General features: G+C 47.8%; 1 protein-coding gene across 2 annotated transcripts in view; it reads left to right on the top strand.

The window, feature by feature from the left end:
* DNAH6 (dynein axonemal heavy chain 6) overlaps positions 1–24,152 on the top strand; it is a 1,211,389-nt gene that overhangs the window by 930,593 nt on the left and 256,644 nt on the right. For both annotated transcript variants that reach the window (XM_069236637.1, XM_069236634.1), the window contains exons 57-58: positions 16,265–16,429; positions 23,193–23,260. In XM_069236637.1, coding sequence (XP_069092738.1) covers positions 16,265–16,429; positions 23,193–23,260 — 233 coding nt within the window. The remainder of the gene's footprint in view (positions 1–16,264; positions 16,430–23,192; positions 23,261–24,152) is intronic.

The following is a 24,152-nucleotide window of genomic DNA, read 5'->3' as shown; positions in this document are numbered from 1 at the left end:
ACTTTTAATGGTCTCAGTTCGCAGACCCTCCTCCGGGTACAGTATGACTTTGGTATCTAATTGTAAAGTAAGGAATCTGCGCCTAGATGTCTCTATCAGAAGAAAAAATTACTTAGCTTCGGTAACGCATTATCTGGTAGAGACAGGATCTTGCCGCAGATTCCTTAACGACCCTCCCATCTGCCCTGCTCTGCGAACTGAGTCTTCTTTTTTTTTCAAAGATTTTGTTATGGAAATTCATATCCTGAATTGAGAATTCAGTGACTATTTGACACAAGGGTGTCCTTTATTTTAGCACACTGTTTATATAGGCAGTTTCTATATGTGGCTCCATGTTTTGAGTGTGGAAAAATGTTATGAAAGAAACTGATATCAGCACGTCGGAGAGGAGGTTATATGGACTCCGTTGGACTCACATCCGGTGAACAACTTCAGTACGGAGTTGGGCCATGCCCTCCTCTGACGCTCAGGTATGCTGGGGTAAAAACATTTCTGGATCCAGTCTTGCACCTAGGAAAGATTCTAAAGTATGGAATCTTCAGCTAGATCCCGTCTCTACCAGATAATGCATTACAAAAGGTAAGTAACTTGTTCTTCCCATTCACCAAAGTCGGGTAAGAGTGACTTAAGTGATATGTAAATATTTAGGTTGAGTTTATCAAAGTCGGGAGGATATGATTAGCTCGCAAGGGGCCAATCTCACCCCTTTCCAGGCGCTGTCCTCCTCTGTTTCCCACTTTGGCCTTAGTGCTGCAAAGAGATCAGGAGAGTGAATGAAAATGGAGTTATATTTACAGGAATTCTCACTTTTCCCAAAAGCACCCATCAGGACTTCGACTTCCAGTGGACTTATCTCAAGAACCTCAGACCTAGAAGCTGAGTGATACTATAAGGCATGATAGAGGTAAAACTAAAATGAGATTTGTGCAGTTTATACTCCAATTTAAGTTCTTGAAAGGATTTCATATAATTTGACTGCCATACATCCTATCCTTGAGATCACAGTCAGGCCCCATCTACCAAATCCTTCAAGTCATGTACAGTGGTCGAGCCAGGTACCACACCACAGTGGAGTCTCCAGGGTAATAGAGCGGATTAATCTAATCCAGCTCAAAGCCCATCTAAAAGCCAGGATTACTGCTTTATTGTCCACTGGGAGAGACCGTGGGGTGGGGAGCCATACATCAACCCCTTTATATTATCCTTGCCCATTATTTCAGCCTCTGCTCAAAATGCATGATCCTGCCACCCTTCAGTGAGCCAATCATTCAGTATTCAGTAATACAGGTGTCTGTTTGCCATTCCCGTCCCGCCATCATATAGTAATTGTGTGCATTTACCGAAGACAATACATGAAGTCTGGTCTGTTTCTTTTAAATAAACACAACTTCTGTATGGTTGGTAGGAGGGAAAAAGCTCTTGCACTGGAATCGAAATATTAGTTTTAAGTACATTGCACATTTTAGGTATCATCAGCCTGGTTCCACCAATAACATTTGAATCAATCTATCAGCAAGCAAATCAGTAAGATTCAGTAAGACATGTATCGCTTGAACCCTCTCTTTGAGCTTATATTTGAGAAGTCACAGGAAATAGTCCATATGTGTGATCAAACATATTCAATTTCTAACAGACTTGCTAAAATCCAGGTTATAAATGTAGGAAAGTACCCTCTTTTTGTCATGGTTACCCCCACTTTTTGTCTGCTGTCAGTGTGTTTTGACTGTGTTCACTGGGATCCTGCTAACCAGGACCCCAGTGACTGTGCTCCCTCCCTCTAAATGTGGTTGCCCCTGACTTTGTACACCCCACAACTGCCATACTGGTGCCCCATGTACATCCCTAGTATATGGTACCTAGGTACCCAGGGTATTGGTGCACCAGGGGTTCCCCATTGGCTGCAGCATGTATTATGCCACCCATGGGAGCCCATACAAAATGTGTCTGTAGGCCTGCCATTGCAGCCTGCGTGAAAAGGTACATTCACCCTTTCACTACAGGTGACTGCACCAGGTCACTATAAGTCACCCATGTGGCAGGCCCTCCTAGCCCAGAGGGCAGGGTGCAAGTGCCTGTGTGTGTGGGCACCCCTGCATTAGCAGAGGTGTCCCCACAAACTCCAGCTCCATTTTCCTGGACTTTGTGAGTGCGGGGAAGCCATTTTACCCGTGTACTGGACATAGGTCACTACCTATGTCCAGCAACATAATGGTAACTCCAAACCTGGGCATGCCTGATATCAAACACACGTTAGAATCATACTCCAGTACTGTTGCCAGTATTGGTTGTATGATTCTATGCACTCTGGGGACTCTTTAAAGGACCCCAGCTTTGCTCTGACCAGTTTTCAGGGGTTTTCCTGAGCAGCCCGCACTGCTGCCATCATACAGAGAGATTTCTGCGCTCCTGCTGCTTGAACAGCTCAAGCCCAGGAAGGCACAACAAAGGATTTCCTTTGGGAGAGGGAGGCAACACCCTCTCCCTTTGGAAATAGGTGTTACATGGCTTGGGAGGGGTACCTTCCCCAAGCCACTGGTATGCTTTGAAGGGCACATTAGGTACCCTCCTTGCATAAACTGGTTTGCACCAGTCCAGGGACCCCCGGTCCCTGCTCTGGCTTGAAACTGGATAATGGAAAGGGGAGTTTACCATTCCCCTGTCCATCACTACCCCAGGGGTGGTGCCCAGAGCTCCTCCAAGTGGCCACTTGATTCTAAGGTAGGCAGAGGCCTCCAGGAGCATCTGAGTGGCTAGGTCAGGCAGGTGACGTCACAGCCGCCCTCCTGATAGGTGGTCGTCCTGCTAGGGCCAATCCCCTTTTAGGGCTGTTAGAAATGGGGTTTCTGGTTGGCTAGGGTATGCACCTCAGCCAGGCAGAATTTACCCACTCTAGTCAGGGCAAGGGATTTACACGTCCAAGATAACCCCTGCTCACCCCCTTGGTAGCTTGGCACGAGCAGTCAGGCTTAACCCGGAGGCAATGTGTAAAGCGTTTGCACAACACACATAACACATGTGACACAATATCTCCACCACAAAGGAAACACAACACCAGATTATACACCAGATTATATGAAAATATACACAAGGCAATTATCAGACCAAACATTACATATCAGTACTATCCTGCTACCTTAGCAGTTGTCAGAACGTTACACATTAGTTACTCTCCAACCTAGCAGTAGTCACACATTACACACAGGTTACTCAGTATTCTGCAACATAAGCAGTAGTCACGAAAACACGTTATTACATCACAGCACTTGTCATAAGAATATCATAAAATGCCCATAGTAGGAACATTAGAAAACATATGGCAAGTTAGAAAAACATATTAGCAAGCATGTCCATAAAAGGAACATTTGCATACACATATGTAAAAACATCAAATGCAGGTAGGTAATATATGAATCAAACAAAAGTCTGTAGAAAGAACTTTGGATTGCAACTATATTGGTCCTTTAAACAGTACCTGGTTGGATGAAGGCACCTACAGTACCTAGAAGGCGAACAATGGGGCCCCGGCGCTCCTATGCGCAAAACGGGGGCCTCCCTTATACTCTGGGGTCAGAGGAGGGTGACATGCACCTCCTCTCTTTTATAGACAGGCCCCTCTGGGGACCGTGATTACTGGGTGCCTCAACCGGCCCTCACGAGGGGGGCCAAAGCCAGCAAAAACAACTTAGGGCAGGAGGGGGGCACCACGCACCCCCTCCGGTTTAATGACAGGCCCCTCCCGGGACCCGCGATCTCTAGGGGCCCCCCCCCCGGGCCTCCACTGGCCCTTCCATCAAGGGGGGGGGGGGGGGCCCACAATAATGCCCGTTTTACCTAACAGCAGAAAAGGAGCATCCTGCTCCTAATGCAGAGGCCAGGGGGAAGGGGGCACTCCCTGCGCCTTCCCCTGGTCCTGCTGTGAGGCCACAAGAAGATCGGACCCCTCCTGGGGCCCGAGCAGACACTCACCTGCACCCGATGCGGTGCGCAAGTGTTCTTCCAGCTTCCCGGGCCGCTGCGGTGATCTTATTTAAAGGGGCACAATGCAGCACCTATTTAGAGGTGAAATATTTAAAATTAACGGAGTCCGATTTTTTGAGGAAACTACATTTATCATGATGCAATGGGGCTGATCGTTTGCTGGGATGTTAGGCAGGTGTGCTCCAAACTGTTTGTGACTTTAAAAAGGCTCCCTTGAGCCACTGGGCTGACGAGCTCTGGAGCAGGCACCGGCATGCCAGTGAAGAGGTATTGAAACTGGATGATTAATGGCAGCATTTCCAGCACCCCGCAAAAGTGCTTTATTTGTTCTCTGCTGAAGAAGGGATTAACCCAGAAACACATATATGTGTCCAGAGATGCACAGCAAAGGCTGCACCTATTTAGAGGTGAAATATTTAAAATTAACGGAGTCCGATTTTTTGAGGAAACTACATTTATCATGATGCAATGGGGCTGATCGTTTGCTGGGATGTTAGGCAGGTGTGCTCCAAACTGTTTGTGACTTTAAAAAGGCTCCCTTGAGCCACTGGGCTGACGAGCTCTGGAGCAGGCACCGGCATGCCAGTGAAGAGGTATTGAAACCGGATGATTAATGGCAGCATTTCCAGCACCCCGCAAAAGTGCTTTATTTGTTCTCTGCTGAAGAAGGGATTAACCCAGAAACACATATATGTGTCCAGAGATGCACAGCAAAGGCTGCACCTATTTAGAGGTGAAATATTTAAAATTAACGGAGTCCGATTTTTTGAGGAAACTACATTTATCATGATGCAATGGGGCTGATCGTTTGCTGGGATGTTAGGCAGGTGTGCTCCAAACTGTTTGTGACAATGCAGCAAGGAGCCTATGAGCTCCCAAGGCTCCATAAGCGCGCTGCAATCAGCGCTATGGCAGCCGCAACCACGGAGAAGCACCCCTCATGAAGAAATGGATGCAGGGGTCAGGGGCCACAGCACCCTGCCCCTGTGGAGCAGAATCTTAAGACAAGGTCCTCAGGTGGAGGGCCCAGCTACAGGCCAGCACAAGGGAAAGGCAGCAAGTGGCAAGTCCTTCACAGTGACCAGGCAGGTCACAGGTCAGTACAGCAGCAGCAGTCCATGGTGGTTCCTGGTGAGTCCTTTCAGCCTTTGGTGTCCAGTTCCAAGATGATTCCAAGAGTCTCCAAATTGTGGGGAAAATTCCCCTGTACTTATAGTCAGTTCTTACAGTGTTTTACAATGTTAGGGAGAGGAGGTTCCAGCCAGTTACAACTGGTTCTGGGAGTGCCCCCTCTCTCCTTTCAGCACAGGCTCCAAACATCAGTGGGGGGGTTAACGACCCTATTGTGTGAGGCCTTGGCACAGTCTTTACAAATGCAGGTGTGCCCCGCCTCTCCCTTCTCTCAGCCCAGGAAGACTATTCAGTATGCAGATGCACCTCTGTGACACCTCCACCCTCCTTGTGTACAGGCTGTCTGAAAAGTATGCACAAAGCCCCAACTGTCACTCTGCCCAGACGTGGATTGGAGTCAAACTGCAAAACACCAGAGTCATAAGCACAAATAAATGCGCACTTTCTAGAAGTGGCATTTCTGTGATAGTAATAAAAAATACACCCACACGAGTAAGCAGCATTTATTATCACCATCACAACCATACCAAACACGCCTACGCTACCCCTCATAAATCAGACAATACCCCTTACACTTAAGGCAGGGCATTTCTAATGCAATCCTATGAGAAGGCAGTACTCACAGCAGTGAGACACCAGTTAGGCTGTTTGTCACTACCAGGACAGGCCACGCAACTTGGCACATGTCCTGCCTTTCTACATACATGGCACCCTGCCCATAGGGCTAGCTAGGGCGTACCTTAGGGGTGACTTACATGTAGTAAAAGGGGAGTTCTGGGCCTGGCAAGTAAGTTTAGATGCCAGGTCCCTGTGGCAGAAAACTGGCGCTAGCAGGCCTGAGACAGGTTTGAAAGTCTACTTCAGTGGGTGGTGCAAGCAGCACTGCAGGCCCACTAGTAGTATTTAATTTACAGGCCCTGGGTATAGAGATACCACTGTACAAGGGACTTATAGGTAAATTAAATATGCCAATTAGGTATAAGCGAATCATACCAACTTTAGATGGGAGAGCACCTGCACTTTAGCACTGGTCAGCAGTGATAAAGTGCTCAGAGTCCTAGAGCCAACAGCGAGAGGTCAGAAAAACCAGGAGGAAGGAGGCAAAAAGACTGGGGATGACCCTGCGTAAGGCAAAAAGTCCAACAAGGGCTATATAGGGTCTCTGTCTTGGGTGGTTCCTCGTATTCGATGTGTAAGATTCCAGCAGGACTCCACTGCAACATTTACTTCGACTTCTGGCCACTGGAACCGCAACTGGACTTCACAGGAACCTACAATCTGCAGCTCCCGCGACAACTTCTCCCTGTAACATTGTTTCTCTAGCTCCGTCCAGCAACTGCAACATTTCCTCAGTTGTGCATCTTCTGAAGCCGGCAAGTCTTCAGTCTGGAGCAAGAAGGAATCTCCCTTGGAGTGAAGGAGTCACTCTCCTGCATCCAAAGGCATTAACTGCATCGACGACCAGTCACGTGGATCCTCTCTCCTGCAGCTCTGCCTGGATCCTGCAAAACAGGTGTTGGTCTGGAGTGATCCCCTCGGTCCCCTCTACCAGCTATCTAACTTGGGAGGTGGTGAGTCTTTGCTTGTCCTTGCAGGACAGTACCCCTGTGCACCACGACTCTTGCAGATAACAAGGCTTGTTGGCTCTTTTTCCGAGAGATCTTCAGGATCCATGAGCCCCAGCCTCCAACACTCTTTCCTGTAAAGCATAGTCTCCTGCCTGCTGCTCCAGCGACGTGGGACTCATTTCCAGGTTTGCTGAGTGGGCCTCACGGCGACTCCTGTGCCTACTGCCTGCGATTTGCCTGTGGGGGCTGCATCCTCGACTTTTGGCTCTCCTCACTGCTGAGGGTTACCCGGGACTCCCCTCCTAGGGTTGGATCCCATCGGACCTTATTGGTCCCCGGCAGCTCTGCAACTTCTCTTCTGCGACTCTTGCCTTTGCCAAGGCTTGTTGGTGTTGTTTTTTTCACACCACTGACAGACTGCAACTCTTTTTCCAACATGGGACATCAACTACATCACTTCTGGAACTCTTCCTCTGCTCCTGTGCTGCATAGCCGACTCCTGGTCTCCACCATCGACCTGGTCCTGCACCTACAGAAGGGTGGGTAGTGGCTTCTGCCCCAACTGAACACTCCAACTGAAACTGGACTTGGTCGCCTTCATTTGCAGGTCCTCCTCTGTCTGTATCCACCATCTGTTTCTTCCAGACTTGTTTGGGTCTTAAACAGTCCTTTTACAAAGTTTCTCTGTGGGTCTGGAAAAAACCAGGTACTCACCTCTTCTCACCAGGTTGCTGGGGGGCATCCTAGTACTTACCCTTTGGGATTCCTAGTTCCTCGAGCTCCCTTCTACAGATTCTACTTACCTGGGTGGGGGTCTAACTTTCACATTCCACTTTTTTAGGATATGGTTTTGTCTCCCCCATGGTCTCTATTGTTTACTGTTATTTCACTGTTTTCTATTGATTTATTTGCCCATTCCTGACTACTAAGGTGTATATAATAGTGTGTTTACTCACTTACTAGTAGAGTATTGCCTATATAGTATTTTAGTATTTGCGTCACTAAAATAAAGTACCCTTGTTTCTGTAACACTGTGTGGTTCTTTCATGTGTGTAAGTGCTGTGTGACTACAGTGGTATTGCATAGGCTTCGCATGTCTCCTAGATAAGTCTTGGCTGCTCATCTACAGCTATCTCTAGACAGCCTGACTCCCTAGACACTGACTACACCATAGGGGATACCTGGACCTGGTATACGGTGGTAACATTATAGGTGCTCACCACACACCAAGTCGGCTACCTACATTGGTGGTGCAGCGGTGGGATAAGCACTTACAATTGCCTTACCACTCTGTCCCTGAGTACTTTCCACAGGAAAGACCATTTACTAACTGTTAGGTACACTACATAGTTAGTATTAGGGATCTAGTCTCCGACGTGTGGGTAAGCTAGGGTTTGGCATAGCCTTGCTCCAAACTTTGCTCAGGCCTAGAGTTAGAGTAGTTAGGGTCTCCTACACCACTCTAGCTAGACATGATATCGTCAGTAGAGCTACCCTCTCAAACCCTGAACTCTTAGTATGAGGGTTTAACTTTCCAAGAGTTAAGGGAGATGTGTGCTGAGAGAAAACTGAAGACATGGAGAAATCCCAATAAGAGTCTGCTTCTGGGCCTGCTCCTCCAGCATGACCAGGACCATGCTGGTAGCCAGCAGGAGAAGGAGAAAGAAGTCGAATCTGACCCGCAGTGCTAGAGAATGTAGATTTAGACACTGAGTTGGGTCCAGAAGTACCCTGGGAGGATCAGAGAGAAACTAGAAACTCTTGCAGTCCTGTTAGGAGCACTACTGGTAGTGGAGAGGAGGGTCACAAAAGGAGGTCCACCTTTGTCCCTAGAGGGCTGGTTGAGAGGTTTTCCAAAATAGGAACAGATCCTCCTCTGCCCATTCTCACATCTCCTCAGTCTCTGAGGGGATCCACTGCTCAACTTCAGGTGAGGACTCTTGAGACTGGGAGCGCAGGCAACTGAGACTGGAGGATGCCAAGCTGAGGCTGCAGCAGCAACAGCTGGCCCTAGATAGGGAGGCCTTGGCAGTGCAGAGAGAAAGGCAGAGTTTGGTGTTAGTGCCCCATGGTGGCAGAAGTTTTAGTTTCAGGAACGCCAGGGTCAGGGAGGACTCTTTTGACTCTAGGAACCTGTACAAGGTATATCCACCTTACAAGGAGGGTGATGACATCTATAAGTGGTTCACTGCTCTGAAGAGGATCTGTAAGGTACACAGGGTCCCTCAAGCAGTGGGCAGCTATATTGTGGCTCTCCTTCTCTGACAAAGGTAGAGACAGACTCCTCACTGTCAGAGATGAGGATGCTGACAGTTACATAGTTTTGAAATCAGCACTGTTAGATGGATTTAGTCTGACTGCTGAACAGTATGGGATCAAATTCAGAGAGACCAGCAAAGAGTCCTCCCAATATTGGGTTGATTTTGTGGACTGCTCTGTGAAAGCTCTGGAAGGCTGGTTGCATGGAAACAAAGTTAGTGACTTCCAGGGCTTGTATAACCTAATTCTAAGAGAGCACATTTTGAATAGTTATTTATCTGATCAGCTGCATCAGTACCTGGTGGACTCTGATATGACCTCTCCCCAAGACTTGGGAAAGAAGGCAGACAAATCGGTCCACACCAGGATGAGTAGGAAGGCTCACACAGGGAGTGACCACAAACAGAAGGAAGCAGGTGAGTCTCAAGATAAGGGTGGGGACAAAGACAAACACAAAGAGTCTTCATCAGGCCCACAAAACTCCTCTGGGGTTGGGAACAAAACCTTTTCTAACTTCAAAAAGCCTTGGGCTATGTTTGCAAAAACAAAGGCAATAGGGCAGGGGACAGCTCCTGTCCTAAGAAAGGCACCAAGCCTTCCACCACTACCAACTCACTTCTACTCCTAGTGCTCCTAGCAATAGCAGTAGTGGTGGGACTACCAATAGTATTCAGTCCAAAAGTGTAGCTGAGCTCACCGTAGGGACTGCAGTGCGGTCTGGGCTAGTTAGAGACCACTGAGGCTGTCTTAGTCTCTGATGGGGGCATTGACTTTGCCACCTTTGCTGCCTGTCCCCTTAATATGGGTAAGTACAGGCAGCATCCCCTAATTAATGTTGTTGAGGCTGAGTCCTATACGGACACAGGTGCCAGTGTCACTATGGTGACTGAGAAACTGGTGTCTCCTGAGCAACACCTACATGGTCACACGTACCAAGTGACTGATGGTCGTAAAAACACATTGTGCCACCCCATTTCAGTTGTTAATTTCAGCTGGGGTGGAGGTTTACTGGTCCTAAGAAAGTTGTGGTTTCCTCAGACCTACCTGTAGACGGTCTACTAGGGAATGACTTGGAGACCTCAGCTTCGACTGAGGTGGAGCTGGATGCCCATGCTGTAATGCTGGGCATCTCAGGGCATATCTTTGCCCTCAAGAACACAGGCCAAAAAGCAAAAAAAAAGCAAGGAACCTTGGAGCCTGGATCAATGGCCCAAGAGCTTCCTAAACACAAGAGCAGGAAGGATAAGAAGGTACCCCCTGCTCTAGCTTCCAGTTAGGATTCCACTCCTGAGGGAGAGGAATCCACTCCTTGGGTGAAACCTACACGTGAAGAACTGCAAGCTGACACAGCTGAGCTCTTGGGTGCGGGGGGGGCACCAGGGAGGAGCTCAGTAGGGAACAACAAGTTTGCCCTACACTGTACTGCAAGCTGCAACACAACAGGCAGGGGATGTCAGTGGCACCCATATGGTATACTGGGAGAACAGTCTCCTCTACTCAGAGTCAAGGGATCTCAAACCTGGTGCCACCAGGAGGTTGGTGATCCCTCTGAAGTTTAGGGATTCCTTTTGACCTTCGCAAATGACATTCCTCTGGCAGGTCACTTGGTGCAAAGCAAGACTTGGGACAGGCTTGGCCCACACTTTCACTGGCCTCACATGTCTGAAGACACAAAGGAGTTTTGTCGCTCCTGTATCACCTGTCAAGCTACTGGCAAGACATGTGGCACCCCAAACAAACCCTTAATTCCACTTCTGGCGGTTGGGATTCCCTTTCAGAGGGTTGGGGGGATATTGTTGGCCCCATGGACCCTCCAACAACCTCTGGGAACAGACTTATTCTGCTGGTAGTGGGCCATGCTACCAGGTACCCAGAGGCCATTCCTCTTAGGACCACTACAACTCTTGCAATGGCACCCGCCCTTCTTGGTATCTTTTCATGAGTGGGGTTTCCTAAAATGGTGGTAGTAGACTGAGGTGCAAACTTCACGTCTGTTTACCTGAAAGCCACGTGGAAGGAATGTGGTGTGACTTAAAAGTTTGCCACTCCTTACCATCCCCAAACATCTCAAGGGTATGATAATGGGACTCTCTGAAAAGCTTAGAAGGAGATGGGATGTCCTGCTACCATGCCTCCTCTACTCCTATAGGGAGGTCCCTCAGAAGTGTGGGGGCTATAACCCATTTGAACTTCTGTCTGGGCACCCTGTTAGGGACCCCTTGCTCTTGTTAGAGAATGCTGGGAGCAACTTGTTAAGCCCCCCAAACAAGACATTGTGGATAATGTACTTGGCCTCAGATCAAGGATGGCTGAGTACATGTAGAGGGCTAGTAAAAACCTCCAGGCCAGTCAAGAATTACTGAAACAATGGCATGACCAGAAGGCTGTCCTGTCTACCAGCCAGGACATAAAGTGTGTGTCCTGGAGCCTGTGGCTCCCAGGGCACTCCAGGACACGTGGAGTGGTCCCCACACCATTGTAGAGAAAAAGGGTGAGGTTACCTATTTGGTAGACCTTGGCACTCCCAAAAGCCCCCACAGGGTACTTCATGTGAACCACCTTAAATCCTATTATGACAGGTCAGATATGAATCTGCTCATGGCAATTGATGAGGGCTAGGAGGAGGAGTGTGACCCTATCCCTGACCTCTTCTCCCACAGTGCAACTAATGGCTCAGTTGATGGGGTAGTTCTTGCTGACTGCCTCTCTGAGTCCAAAAAGGAGGACTGCAGAAACCTCCTAGTACAGTTTTCAGAACTGTTCTCCCTGACCTGTCCAACCACATGGTGTGAGCACACCATTGACACAGGGGGCAGTTTGCCTGTTAAAAGCAAAATGTATAGGCAAACTGACCATGTGAGTCAATGCATCAAATCTGAAGTTCAGATGATACTAGACCTAGGAGTCATTGAGCCCTCAGATGGACCTTGAGCTAGCCCTGTAGTGCTTGTCCCAAAACCTCACTCCCAAGATGACAAAAGAGAAATTAGGTTTTGTGTAGACTACAGGGGTCTTAACACTATTACTAAAAGAGATGCTCATCCTATCCCTAGGGCAGGTAGGCTTATATATACACTGGCATCTGCCAAGTATCTCAGCACCTTTGAACTGACTGCTGTCTACTGACAGATCAGATTATCAAAGGATGCTAAGCCAAAAACAGCATTTTCCACCCTTACTGCCCACTATCACTTTACTGTGATGCCCTTTGGGTTTAAAAATGCACCTGACACATTCCAGAAACTGGTGAATAAAGTCATCCAAGGGTTGGAAAGCTTCAGTGCAGCTTATCTGGATGGCATAGCTGTCTTTAGCTCCACCTGAGAGGATCACCTGGTCCACCTAGGGAATGTTTTAGAGGCTCTGCAACTGGCAGGCCTCACTATCAAGGCCTCTACGTGCAAGATAGGGCAGGGGAAAGTGGTATATCTGGGCTGCCTGGTAGGTGGAGGCCAGATTCAGCCACTACAAGGGAAAATCCAGACTACTCTGGATTGGACTGCCCCTACTACACAGACCCAGGTGAGAGCCTTTCTAGGCCTCACTGGGCACTACAGGAGGTTCATTAAGAATGATGGCTCCGTTATAGTCCCTATAAATGACCTCACTTCCAAGAGAATGCCTAAAATGTTTTTGTGGACCGATAGCTGCGAGAAAGCTTTTGATGACCTTATACAGGCCATGTGCTCTGCTTCTATTTTAAGAAGCTCTGACTACTCCAAGCAGATTATAGTACAGACAGATGCTTCTGAGGAAGATATTGGGGCAGTACCGTCACAACTTAATACAGAGGACCAGGATCAACCTGTAGCTTTTAAGAGCAGAAGGTTGCCCCCCAGGGAAAAGTGTTGGTCAGCCATAGAAAGGGAGGCCTTTGCTGTGTTGTGGGTTTTGAAGAAGCTGAGGTGTAGGAAAGTGCCACTGTTGGCATGGGTACTCCCACCCCACACTTTTTGCCTGATATTGATGCCAACTTTGATTTAGGTCTGCTGGGATCCTGCTAAACAGACCCCAATACCAGAGTTCTTTCCCAAAATCTGTACCTTAGTTTCTGCAATCGGCACACCCATGGCACACAGTTAAGTCCCTTGTAAAAGTCCCTTGGTACCAAGGGCCCTGTGGCTAGGGAATGTCCCCAAGCGCTGCAGCATGTATTATGCTACCCTGGGGGACCCTTCACCAAGCACATGCACACTGCCTTTGCTGCTTGTGTGTGCTGGTGGGGAGAAAAAGGAAAAGTCGACATGGCACCCCTCTCAGGGTGCCATGCCCACAAACCACTTCCTATGACCTAGGGAAGTCATCCCTCTAGCAGGCCTTACAGCCCTAAGGCAGGGTGCACTATACCACAGGTGAGGGCATAGCTGCATGAGCAATATTCCCCTACAGTGTCTAAGTCCATTCTTAGACATTGTAAGTGCAGTGTAGCCGTATTGAGTATATGGTCTGGGAGTTTGTCATTAAGAATTCCACAACTTCATATTGGCTTCCCTGAATACTGAGAACTTTAGTATCAAACTTCTCAACACTATAACCCCACACTGATGCCATTATGGGATTTATTGAAAAATGCACCCAGAGGGTATCTTAGAGATGACCCCTGTATGTTAGCTAAACTGCTAGTGCAGGATTGACTAGTCTGTGCCAGCCTGCCACTTTCAGACAAGTTTTTGACCACATGGAGTGAAAGCCTTTGTGCTCTCTGTGCTCAGAAACAAAGCCTGTCCTGGGTGGAGGTGCTTCACACCTCCCCCCTCAAGGAACTGTAACACCTGGCAGTGAGCCTCAAAGGCTCTAGCCTCAGGTTACAGTGCCCCAGGGCACTCCAACTAGTGGAGTTGTCTGCCCCCCCCCCAGACAAAGACTCACTTTTGGCAGCAAGTCCAGTGGGAAAATTGGGGAAAACAGGGAGGAGTGACCACCCCAGCTAGGATCACCCCTAAGGTATCCAGAGCTGAGGTGACCCCCCTCCTTTCAGAATCCTCCATCCTGGTTTGGAGGACAGGGACCAATAGGGTTAGGTTTGTGTCCACCTCCCCAAAGGGAGTGGACACAAGAAGGGTGTAGCCACCCTCAGAGACAGTAGCCATTGGCTACTGCCCTCTGACCCCTGTATCGCCCCTATATCCATGATTTGAGGACCTCCCCGAACTCAGCTTAGAACATTCCTGGTGACCTGACAAGACAGAAGATGGACTGCTAAGCTGAACCCCTAGCAGAGAAGGAAGATGCGAACTGACTTGGCCCAAGCCCTACCGGCCTGTCTCCTGCTTCAGAGAAGCTTCAACAAGAAAGCAACGCATCCTGCGGGACCAGTGACCTCTGTCAAGCTCCAGAGGACTGCCCTGCACCCCAAAGGACCAAGAACTCCCATGGACAGCGGCCTTGTCCAAGAAGAAACTACACCAAGGGACTCCAGCGCCTTCCCAGATCCGTGAGTCCTGACCACCCTGCACCTGGTGCCATTGGCTGGTGACCAGGTGGCCCAACTAGCTAGAGAGAGTCCCCAGGCGATTGTGAGCAAGTTCCTACCCTGGGTTGACCTCTCCACCCCTCCACAACGATGCCTGCAGAGGGAATCCCGAGGACTCCCTGACCGCGAAAGCTCCAGACAAAGATATCCAACGCCTAAAAGACCACTTTACTCACAGCCCCCAGGCCTTGGAGAACCCGACCTCCAGTGCAGCTAAGTTCAGCAGGCGGCCCTCCTCCCTGTCCAGCCTGTGGTTTGCCCAAGTCGACCCCCTGAACCTCACATATGCAGCCTCTGAATGATCCTCGGGATTCCCTCATAAACCAGCATTGGAAACCTGAAGCCTTGTTTGCACCCTGCACCTGGCCGCCCCAGTGCCATTGAGGGTGCCTACTTGTGGCTCAACAGTGCTCCTCTAAACCCCCAAGGTCTGCCCTCCGAAGTCGCAGGTACTTACCTGCAGAAGGTCCTGATTCTGGGTGCCCCCAGTATCCATAGGAGCCCATGTTAAATTTGCCTCAACTTTGACCTCTGCACCTAGCCAGCCCCGTGTTGCTTGTGGTGAGTGCTTAGGGTTAACTTGAACCCCAACCTGTAGACTTCCTAACCCCCAGAGAATGGAACTGTAAGTCAAGTATTTACTTGTAAATCGTACTAACATTTCTTGCCCCCCAGGAATTCTTTCTGAAAATTGCACTGTCAACTTTGTACACATGTAATTGCCAATAATTCCAAAACTGTATAACTTATCGATTTCAAACAAAGTACTAATGATATATGTGTGAAGTACCAATCTATTGAAGTACTTACCTGTAACTTGAATCTTATGGTTCTAGAAATAAATTAAGAATATATATTTTTGCTATATAAAAACCATTGGTCTGAAGTTGTCATTGAGTGTGTGCTTCTTCTATTGTCTGTGTGTGTACAGCAAATGCTTTGCACTACCCTCTGATAAGCCCAACTGCTCGACCACACTACCACAAAAGAGAGTATTAGAATTATCTACTTTAGCCTCTGTTAAGCCTCTGGGGAACCCCTGGACTCTGTGCACTCAATATTTCATTTTGATATAGTATATACAGAGCCAGCTTCCTACAATACATCATTTCACTTTAACTTTTGTAAAAACTACTGATAACTGGTGACTCAATATCAGAGACCAAATTATGTTACTATGGCAACTAGATGTATTAATAATTTTTCTTTTGGTATTGATATAAATTCAGGAGAACACGTATTTCAACTAAGATCCTTTATTGGACTTTCAGCAACATTTCATTCTATAGAATATTTAAAGAACGACCTGTAGAATATGTTTTTAATTTGTGCACAAAACATTCCGTTACAAATTTCCAGACACTAGAAACTATGAGGGTGTAGATTTAGGCCCCCTCATACCAGGAAAATTCAATTTTGCATGTACAATAGCTGTTATGAATGGAGAGACATCCGCATTAGATTTGACATTTCCATCACCTTGCTTAGGAGTAGTAACAATTGTTTACAAGTTGTGTGGTGCAGTGGCATAACGAAACTTGATGGGGCCCCCCTCAAAGTACCTGGAGGGGCCCCCCCCCCCGGACCTAGTCAGGGGCCTGCTGCTCATGCACAGTGTACTGTGGTGAGGGCCTCCCCCACACTGTGGGGATCCTTTGTTACCCCAGTGGTGTGGTGAGTTTCATTAGGTGTAACATTACTAGTTCAAAATACTGGAGCTCTTGACTTCTATGAGAGGTTATATCCAGGCGAGCTGAAAATCCAGATATTGAAATCCAGTAATCTATTGTCCATTTCTACATTCTTGCGCCTTCAAGCACCTTAAATATAATTTATGTTTTTTGTTTTTCCAAAGCTCAAAGAAACATTGGATCCTTCTTTGGAGCCCATTCTATCAAAACAGACGTTTGTTACTGGAGGAAGAACGCTCATTCGTCTTGGAGACTCTGATATCGATTATGACAAAAACTTTAAGTTCTACATGACAACAAAATTACCAAATCCACACTACCTTCCCGAGGTAAGATATAGGGTTGTAACATGTGAGAATTAAATATTTAAGTTGGAAATAAGAGAGCCAAACAGTGAGAGTGGGCTGGCGAGAGAAAGAGTGAGAGGAAGAAATGGAGAGGAAGACAAGTGTTTGTGTTAGAGAGAGAGAGCCATAAGAAATGTTTTTTTTAAACTTGGAAAACAATGTAATCGAGCTCACCAACTGAGAAGAAGGGCGTAGAGTTCTGTAAAAGTTCTGTAAAAGTTGAGAGTTTAAATGAATGGGAGATTTTTCTAAAAGTAAATTCCCTTCATTGGCCACCTTTAAATGTGGTGTGGAGTAAAAGTCCAGGTACGACTTTTATCTAGTGAGTGAAGTGTACAACCTCGATGGGCAAACGTTAGGTCCAGGGTGGGTCCTCCGCCCAAGAAAATATCGAAAAAAGATTGACAAATGGTGCATTTGAAAGGAAATATATTTAATGAGAAAAGGTCAAAGGCAGACTCCTCTCCCTTCCCCTACCAGATCAGAGGGGTATTGACAGATTCATCACTCCTGGGATGGGGCAGCCATCTGGGAAAGGTGGAAATCAGAGGACTCTGGTCTCCAGTGGAATCCAGACTCCACATAAAATTAATGCACCTCTGGGCGATTCGGTTAGCATTCAAAGCATTTCTTCCCTCTCTCAAGTGGTAGTTAGCGCATGTGTTCACGGACACCACCGCCATGTAGTACTGCAAAAAGCAGGGCAGGCTGGGATCGTAGACCCTTTGTTAAGAGGCTCTCTGGACATGGCTGGAACAGCAGAGTGTAACCCTGTTGGTTCAACATCTGGCAGGTTCTCTGAATGCCAGAGCAGACGAACTCAGCCATCTATGCCTAGCAGATCACGAGCAGTGTCTCTATCTGGAGGTGGCACAAGGAGTCTTTCAGCAGTGGCGAGAGGCTTGGTTAGATCTGTTTGCCCCCGAAGAGAACTCAGTGTCAGCAATATTGCACATTGGGGTTTCCAAGGCGGCAGTCGCTCGAGGCACTTTTCATCTGGAGTGGAGCCTAGGCCTCCTGTATGCCTTTCAACCTATACTACTTCTGCCCAGATTTCTTAAGATGATCAGGAATGACTAGGCCCAAGTCATTCTTGTGGCTCCAGACTGTGCACGGAGAGTCTGGTATCCCAGGCTTCTGATAATGAGCATCGATCCTCCAGTAGGGCTGCCCCTTCAGGAGGATCTTCTGGTGCAACAGCAGGGGAAGGTCCTCCACCCAAACCTGTCAACTCTTCACCTCTTTGCATGGAGATTGTGTGGTGACAGTTGATAGCGTTTGACTTTCCTCCTGAAGTCTGTAAACTTATCTTGGTGGCCAGGTGGCCCTCCGCCAAAATGGTATATGCCTGCCGCTGGCAAAAGTTTTAAAGATATTGTACAGAAAAGTCTTTCAACCCTCTTTCTGCCTCTCTTCCTGATATTTTTCTCTTTATTCTTACCCTTGCCCAGCAGGGTTCTGCTCTGGGCACTCTTAATGGTTATCTCTCTGCTCTGTCCACATTCCTGCAGCTGCCTGACCTACCCTCTTTATTTAAGTCCTCTATTATGCATAGGTTTCTGAAGGGGTTGTGTAAAAAAGTCACTCTTTTTGGCATGGTTACCCCCAATCTTTGCCTGTTTATCACTGCTTAGACTGTCTTCACTTGGATCCTGCTAACCAGGACCCCAGTGATTGTGCTCTCTCCTCTAAATGTGGTTGCTTTGGTACGCTTTACCCCCCAAAATTGGCATACTGGTGTACCCCTGTAAGTCCCTAGTAGCTGGTACTTAGGTACACAGGGCATTGGTACAGCACGGGGTCCCCCATGGGCTGCAGCATGTATTATGCCACCCATGTGAGCCAATGCAAACTGTCTCTGCAGGCCTGCCATTGCAGCCTGCGTGAAAAGGTGCATGCACCCTTTCATTGCTGGTCATTTCACTATGTCACTGTAAGTCACCCCTATGGTAGGCCCTCCTAGCCCAGAGGGCAGCGTGCATGTGCCTGTGTGTGAGGGCACCCATGCATAGCAAAGGTGCACCTACAAACTCCAGTTCCAATACATTGGACCTAGTGAGTGCGGGGAAGACATTTTACCTGTGTACTGGCCACAAGTCACTACCGCTGGTCCAGCTACATAATGGTAACTCTGAATCTAGGCCTGTTTGGTATCAAACATGTCGCAATCAAACCCCAATACTAATGCCAGTATTGTTGGCATGATGTCATGCACTCTGGGGGCTCCTTAGAGGACCCCCCTCCCAGTATTGCTCCTACCAGTCTTTCAGGGTTTGTTGGCAGCCCACGCTGCTGCAGCCCCTCAGAGAGGTTTCTGCCCTTCTGCTGCTTGACCAGCTCAAGCAACGGAAGACTGAATAAATAATTTCCTGTGGGACAGGGAAGCAACACCCTCTCCCTTGGAAATAGGTGTCACAAGACTGGGGAGGGGTAGCCTCCACCTGCCACCGGCTTGCTTTGAAGGGCACTTTTGGTGCCCTCCTTGCATAATGTGGTTTGCACCAGTCCCGGGACCCTGGTCCCTGCTCTGGTGTGAAAGCAAACAAAGGAAAGGGGAGTGACCCCTCCCCTGTCCATCACCAACCCAGGGGTGGTGCTCAGAGCTCCTCCATGTGGCCACTTGATTCTGCCATCTTGGAAAGAAGGTGTGCAGAGGCACTTGGGAGCATCTGGTTGGTCAGGACAGGCGACTGATGTCAGTGACCCCCTCTGGTAGGTTGCCACCCTGCAGAGTGACCAAGCCCCCTGTTAGGGCTATTTAGGGACTCCCTTGTCAGTGGGTACCCCGGTTCGGCATGCAAGACTCCACAAGGACTCCTCTGCATCTGCCTCTTCAGCACCTGGCCACCGGAACCGCTACTGGTCTTCACAGGGATCAGACAAGCCTGCAAATCCCGAGACAACCTCGCCTTGCAACAGTCTTTCCCCGGCTCCTTCCTGCACTTGCAACATTTTCACAGCCTGCTTGAAAGGGTGCATGCACGCTTTTTCACCATAGGTCACTGCACCAGGTCACTATAAGTCACCCCTATGGCAGGCCCTCCTAGCCCAGAGGGCAGGGTGCAAGTACCTGTGTGTGAGGGCACCCCTACACTAGCAGAGGTGTCCCCACAATCTCCAGCTCAATTTTCCTGGATTTCGTGAGTGCGGGGACGCCATTTTATGTGTGTACTGGACATAGGTCGCTACCTATGTCCAGTTACATAATGGTAACTCCGAACCTAGGCATGTTTGGTATCAAACATGTCGGAATCATACCCCAATACTGTTGCAAGTATTGCAAGTATGATTCCATGCACTCTGAGGGCTCCTTAGAGGACCCCCACCATTGCTACCACCAGTCTTACTGGGTTTTCCAGGCAGCCTATGCTGCTGCCATCCCTTAGATAGGTTTCTGCCCTCCTGCTGCTTGATCTGATCAAGCCCAGGAAGGCGGAACAAAGGATTTCCTTTGGAAGAGGGAGGTAACACCCTCTCCCTTTGGAAATAGGTGCGACTGACTTGGAAGGGGTAGCCTCCCCAAGCCACTGGTATGCTTTGAAGAACACATTTGGTGCCATCTGTGCATAAACTAGTCCACACCAGTCCAAGGACCCCTAGTCCCTACTCTGGCGCACAACTGGACAATGGAAAGGGGAGTGACCACTCCCCTGTTCATCACCACCCAAGGGGTGGTGCTGAGAGCTCCTCCAGAGGGTCCATGGGTTCTGCCATCTTGAATCCAAGGTTGGCAGGGACCTCTGGGAGCATCTGAGTGGCCAGACCAGGCTGGTGACATCATAGCACCCTCTTGATAAGTGCTTACCTGGCTATGTTACCAATCCCCCTTTCAGGGCTAGTTAGAGTCTCTCTCTTGGGTGGGTCCTCAGATTCAGCTTGCAGGATTCCTCTGTTACCTTCACTTTGACTTCTGGCCTCTGGAACTGTAACTGTAACTGTACCCTCCAGGACCCAACAATCTGCCTCCAAGAAGAAGAACTCTTCTGCAACATTGTTTCCAGGGCTCCTGCCAGCAACTGCAACATTGCCTCCTGCTGTGCATCCACTGAGGGTGGCCTGTCTTCAGTCTGCACTAGAAGAAAGAAGGCATCTCCCTTGAAGTGAAGGAGTAACTCTTCTGCATCCGCAGGCACCTGCTGCACCGATGACTGGCTGCGTGGATCTCCCCTCATCTTGAGCTGCGTGGATCCTGCATCACGGGTGGTGGCCCAGAGTATTCCTCTTGGTCCTCTCTGCAAGCTGTCCAACTTTAGTGGAGGTAACCCCTTGCCTTCCCACGCAGAACAGTATCCCGTGCACTGCATCTCTTGCAGCTGCCAAGGCTTGCTTGCATCTCCTCCAAGGGATCTTCAGACAACATGTAGCTCCAGCCCCCAGCACTCCTTCCTGCGATGCACAGCCCTCTGTGTGGTTCTCCTGCGGCGTAGGATCCCTTTCTGCAGTGCTGCGTGGGCTTCTTCTACAACTTCTCTGTCCCCGCACTGTGGGACTCCTGTGGGTGCTGCCTCTGCTCCTGGGGGTTTTCTCTGTCGCTGAGGACCCCCTCTGACTCCACCTGGGCTTTTCCACTAACAGCAAATTTGCCTTTGCCAAGGCTTGTTGGTGAATTCCTGTACTGACACCCAACTGCAATCTTCACTCCAGCCTGGGACATCCACTGCATCGATCAGGAACTCTTCTGTTCCAGGGCTGCAGTGCTGACCTGTTCTTCATCACCGTCGACCAACTTTTGCAAGTACAGGTGGGTGGCTAGAAGCTCCTACTCCTCCTGGACTGCACTGTGACTCTTGGACTTGGTCGCCTTTCTCTGCAGGTCTTGCCCTCCAGGAATCCACTGCTGGTTTCTTGCAGTCTTATCTGGGTGTCTTCTTTTCTTTTTTCCCTTCCTTGTGGGTGGTTTGAGGAAAATCCAGTGATTTACTCCTGTTTTCCTGGTCGCTGGAGGGTACTGTGTTACTTTCCTCTGTGGTTTTTTAGTACTCCCAGCTCCCCTCTACACATTCCACTTACCTAGGTGGGGGTCCTGTGTTCGCATTCCATTTCTTTAGTGTATGGTTTGGGCTCCCCCAATGGTCACTTTTGGTTATTTACATCTGCACTGTTTTCTAACCTTTTCTATGCCTATTACTGTCTACTAGTGTATATAATTAGTGTATTACTCACCCCCTACTGGAGGGTTGCCCTTCAGTACTTTGTCGTATTGTGTGACCAAAAATAAAGTACCTTTATTTTTGTACAACTGAGTGTTTTCTTTCAAGTGTGTAAGCGCTGTGTGACTACAGTGGTTTTGTATAAGCTTTGCATGTCTCCTAGATAAGCCTTGACTGCTCATCCACAGATACCTCTAGAGAGCCTGGCTCCTAGACACTGCCGACACTTTACTAAGGGAGTATACCTGGACCTGGTATAAAGTGTAAGTACCTTAGGTAACCACCACACACCGTACCAGCTTCCTACAAAAGTACTTTACATTCCTCCTAGATAACTCTTGGCTGCTCATCACAGCTACCACTAGAGAGCCCTGGCTCCCTAGACACTATCTCACTAACTAATAGCTGTTGCCTGGACCTGGTATGAGGTTCAAATACCATAGGTGTCCTCCACACACCAGGCCAGCTTCCTACAGCTTGTACACGTTTCTGCCTTTGCCCTTTATTATGCCTCAGTGCAACCTGAACCTGGTACTCGCGTGCCTTATGTGTGCTCCGTTTCAGCCACTACACAATTGTCCCCTCTGGCTGCTTTCCATCAAGACAGTCTTCTTAGTGGCAGTAATATCTGCTCAGAGGGTGATTGAGCTGCAGGCTTTATCATCCAAGACTCCCTATCTTACTGTGTTTCCGGACAAGAGGGTGCTTCGCACCCAGGCCTCTTTATTCCCAAAAGTGATGAACCCATTCCAATAAAGGCAGTCTGTCACCCTGCCCATCTTTTATGCTTCTCTACATCCCTCTAAAGAAGAGAAGCAACTCTATTGTCTGGATCCAAAAAGTGCATTGTTATTCTGCCTTGACCTCACAAAAGAATTCCGGGTGGACGACCAGCTGTTCGTGGGCTTTGTAGGAGCTAAAAAATTCAGGCAGTACAGAAATTAACCATTTCGCACTGGGTTATTCTCTGTATTAAATTCTGCTATGCCCTGGCTAAAAAGCAGACTCCTTAGGGCTTCACTATAGACTTCACATTTCATATCCAATTAGGTCAAAAGAGCTACATTTAAAACTTACTTCCCTTGCACAAATATAAAGTGTACTGCATGTGCAACACCCAAAGAGTGTTGTTCCTTTTATTCCTGATAAGACCTTACTTGATGTTTGGTCAGATTTCTATAAACACAAGGCACACAAAAGTCCTGTCCTGTGTCCATCTACCTTCAGTCTGTCGACCAATTGGTGATGTGAATAGTGGTCTTTGTAAGTTGATGTGCCTCTGATGTTTTACATCACCATGCATATTTTTGGGGCCAGTAAGAGTTACAGGGCAGACCACTATTGGCCACATGGGGATGTTCTCAAAATTATTACCTTTGGTGCAGAACATTCACTGCTTGTATCTAAGGCCTTTTCTTTCCTGTCTGTCTAATCTCCAAAAATGTATATCTTTCATACCGCTCACTTAGACAATTAGGTGCATTAGCACAGAGAAGTGTAATAGCTTCAACACAGTGCTCATATATGTATTTTAAGAGGCATTATTAGATCTTGTGTTATCCTGGACAAATTGCTGTATTTTATTTTATTATCAGGTCTGTATTAAAGTGACGGTCATCAATTTCACTGTAACAAAATCTGGACTGGAAGATCAGCTTCTAAGGTACATTTATTTTTACTTTTATTTACCTGAAAATAATTTTGAGATGTAGTAACATAATCTGAAAACGCGACCACATGCCCTAATGATGGTTGAGAAATGGCAGTCTTCCATTTAAAAACTAGTCTTTACATGGTTTGCGGTTTGCGGGTTTATTCCCTGTAAATAGTTGTTCCCATTAACTCCTTTCTTTTCAGATAAAGTGGGTAGATTGTCATTCAATGTATAGCACATATCAGCATGGAGCACCCTGAAATCATTTTGTTCTAGTATGTACAGTGTTAAGCTTTGAGTCTTATTCCTTTGGAGCGTGTATTTGTTTTCCTTTGTGGCGACTATAAAAGTTCATGATCCTTCAGATCTTTGTTTTTTACGTTTGCTAGTCCGTCATAACTCCACCCTGTATTTTAATATCATATCTCATAACATTTGATATGGTTGGTTCTCAAAGGCATCAATCAACACAAAGACTACCTCAGTAATGATGATTTTCTCTCCACTACTGCTTATCACCTGTTGAGCCTCTAGTGCTGTTGATGTTAATCTAAGGTTTGCTCGCACAGAAGAATTGTAGTAGAGCACAGTCATGCTTTGGGGGAAAAGTAGACCTTGAGGCTATCCATACTTTTGAGAAAACTGGCACACTGTGGACCCATCTAATTGAATCACTACTTCCTCATACTCAGTCTCTTTTTTTAACTGTGTAGATGCTATTAGATTGGGCTTGTTATGAAGGGTTTTATTTAAACATATTTTGATGCTTCTTAACATCAAATTAAAGAATGTCACTCATGCAAAGGTTGCAGTGGGTAAATGATATCAATAGCATTCTAGAATTATTGTCATATCATCGTTTTCCAAATAAGGGAACCAAGTTTCTCCACATTTGGATATT

Source organism: Pleurodeles waltl, chromosome 1_2 (genome assembly GCF_031143425.1).
Source record: "Pleurodeles waltl isolate 20211129_DDA chromosome 1_2, aPleWal1.hap1.20221129, whole genome shotgun sequence".
Classification (NCBI taxonomy): domain Eukaryota; kingdom Metazoa; phylum Chordata; class Amphibia; order Caudata; family Salamandridae; genus Pleurodeles; species Pleurodeles waltl.
The sequence above is the reverse complement of the archived record's forward strand: the minus strand, read 5'-3'. Positions and strand labels throughout refer to the sequence as shown.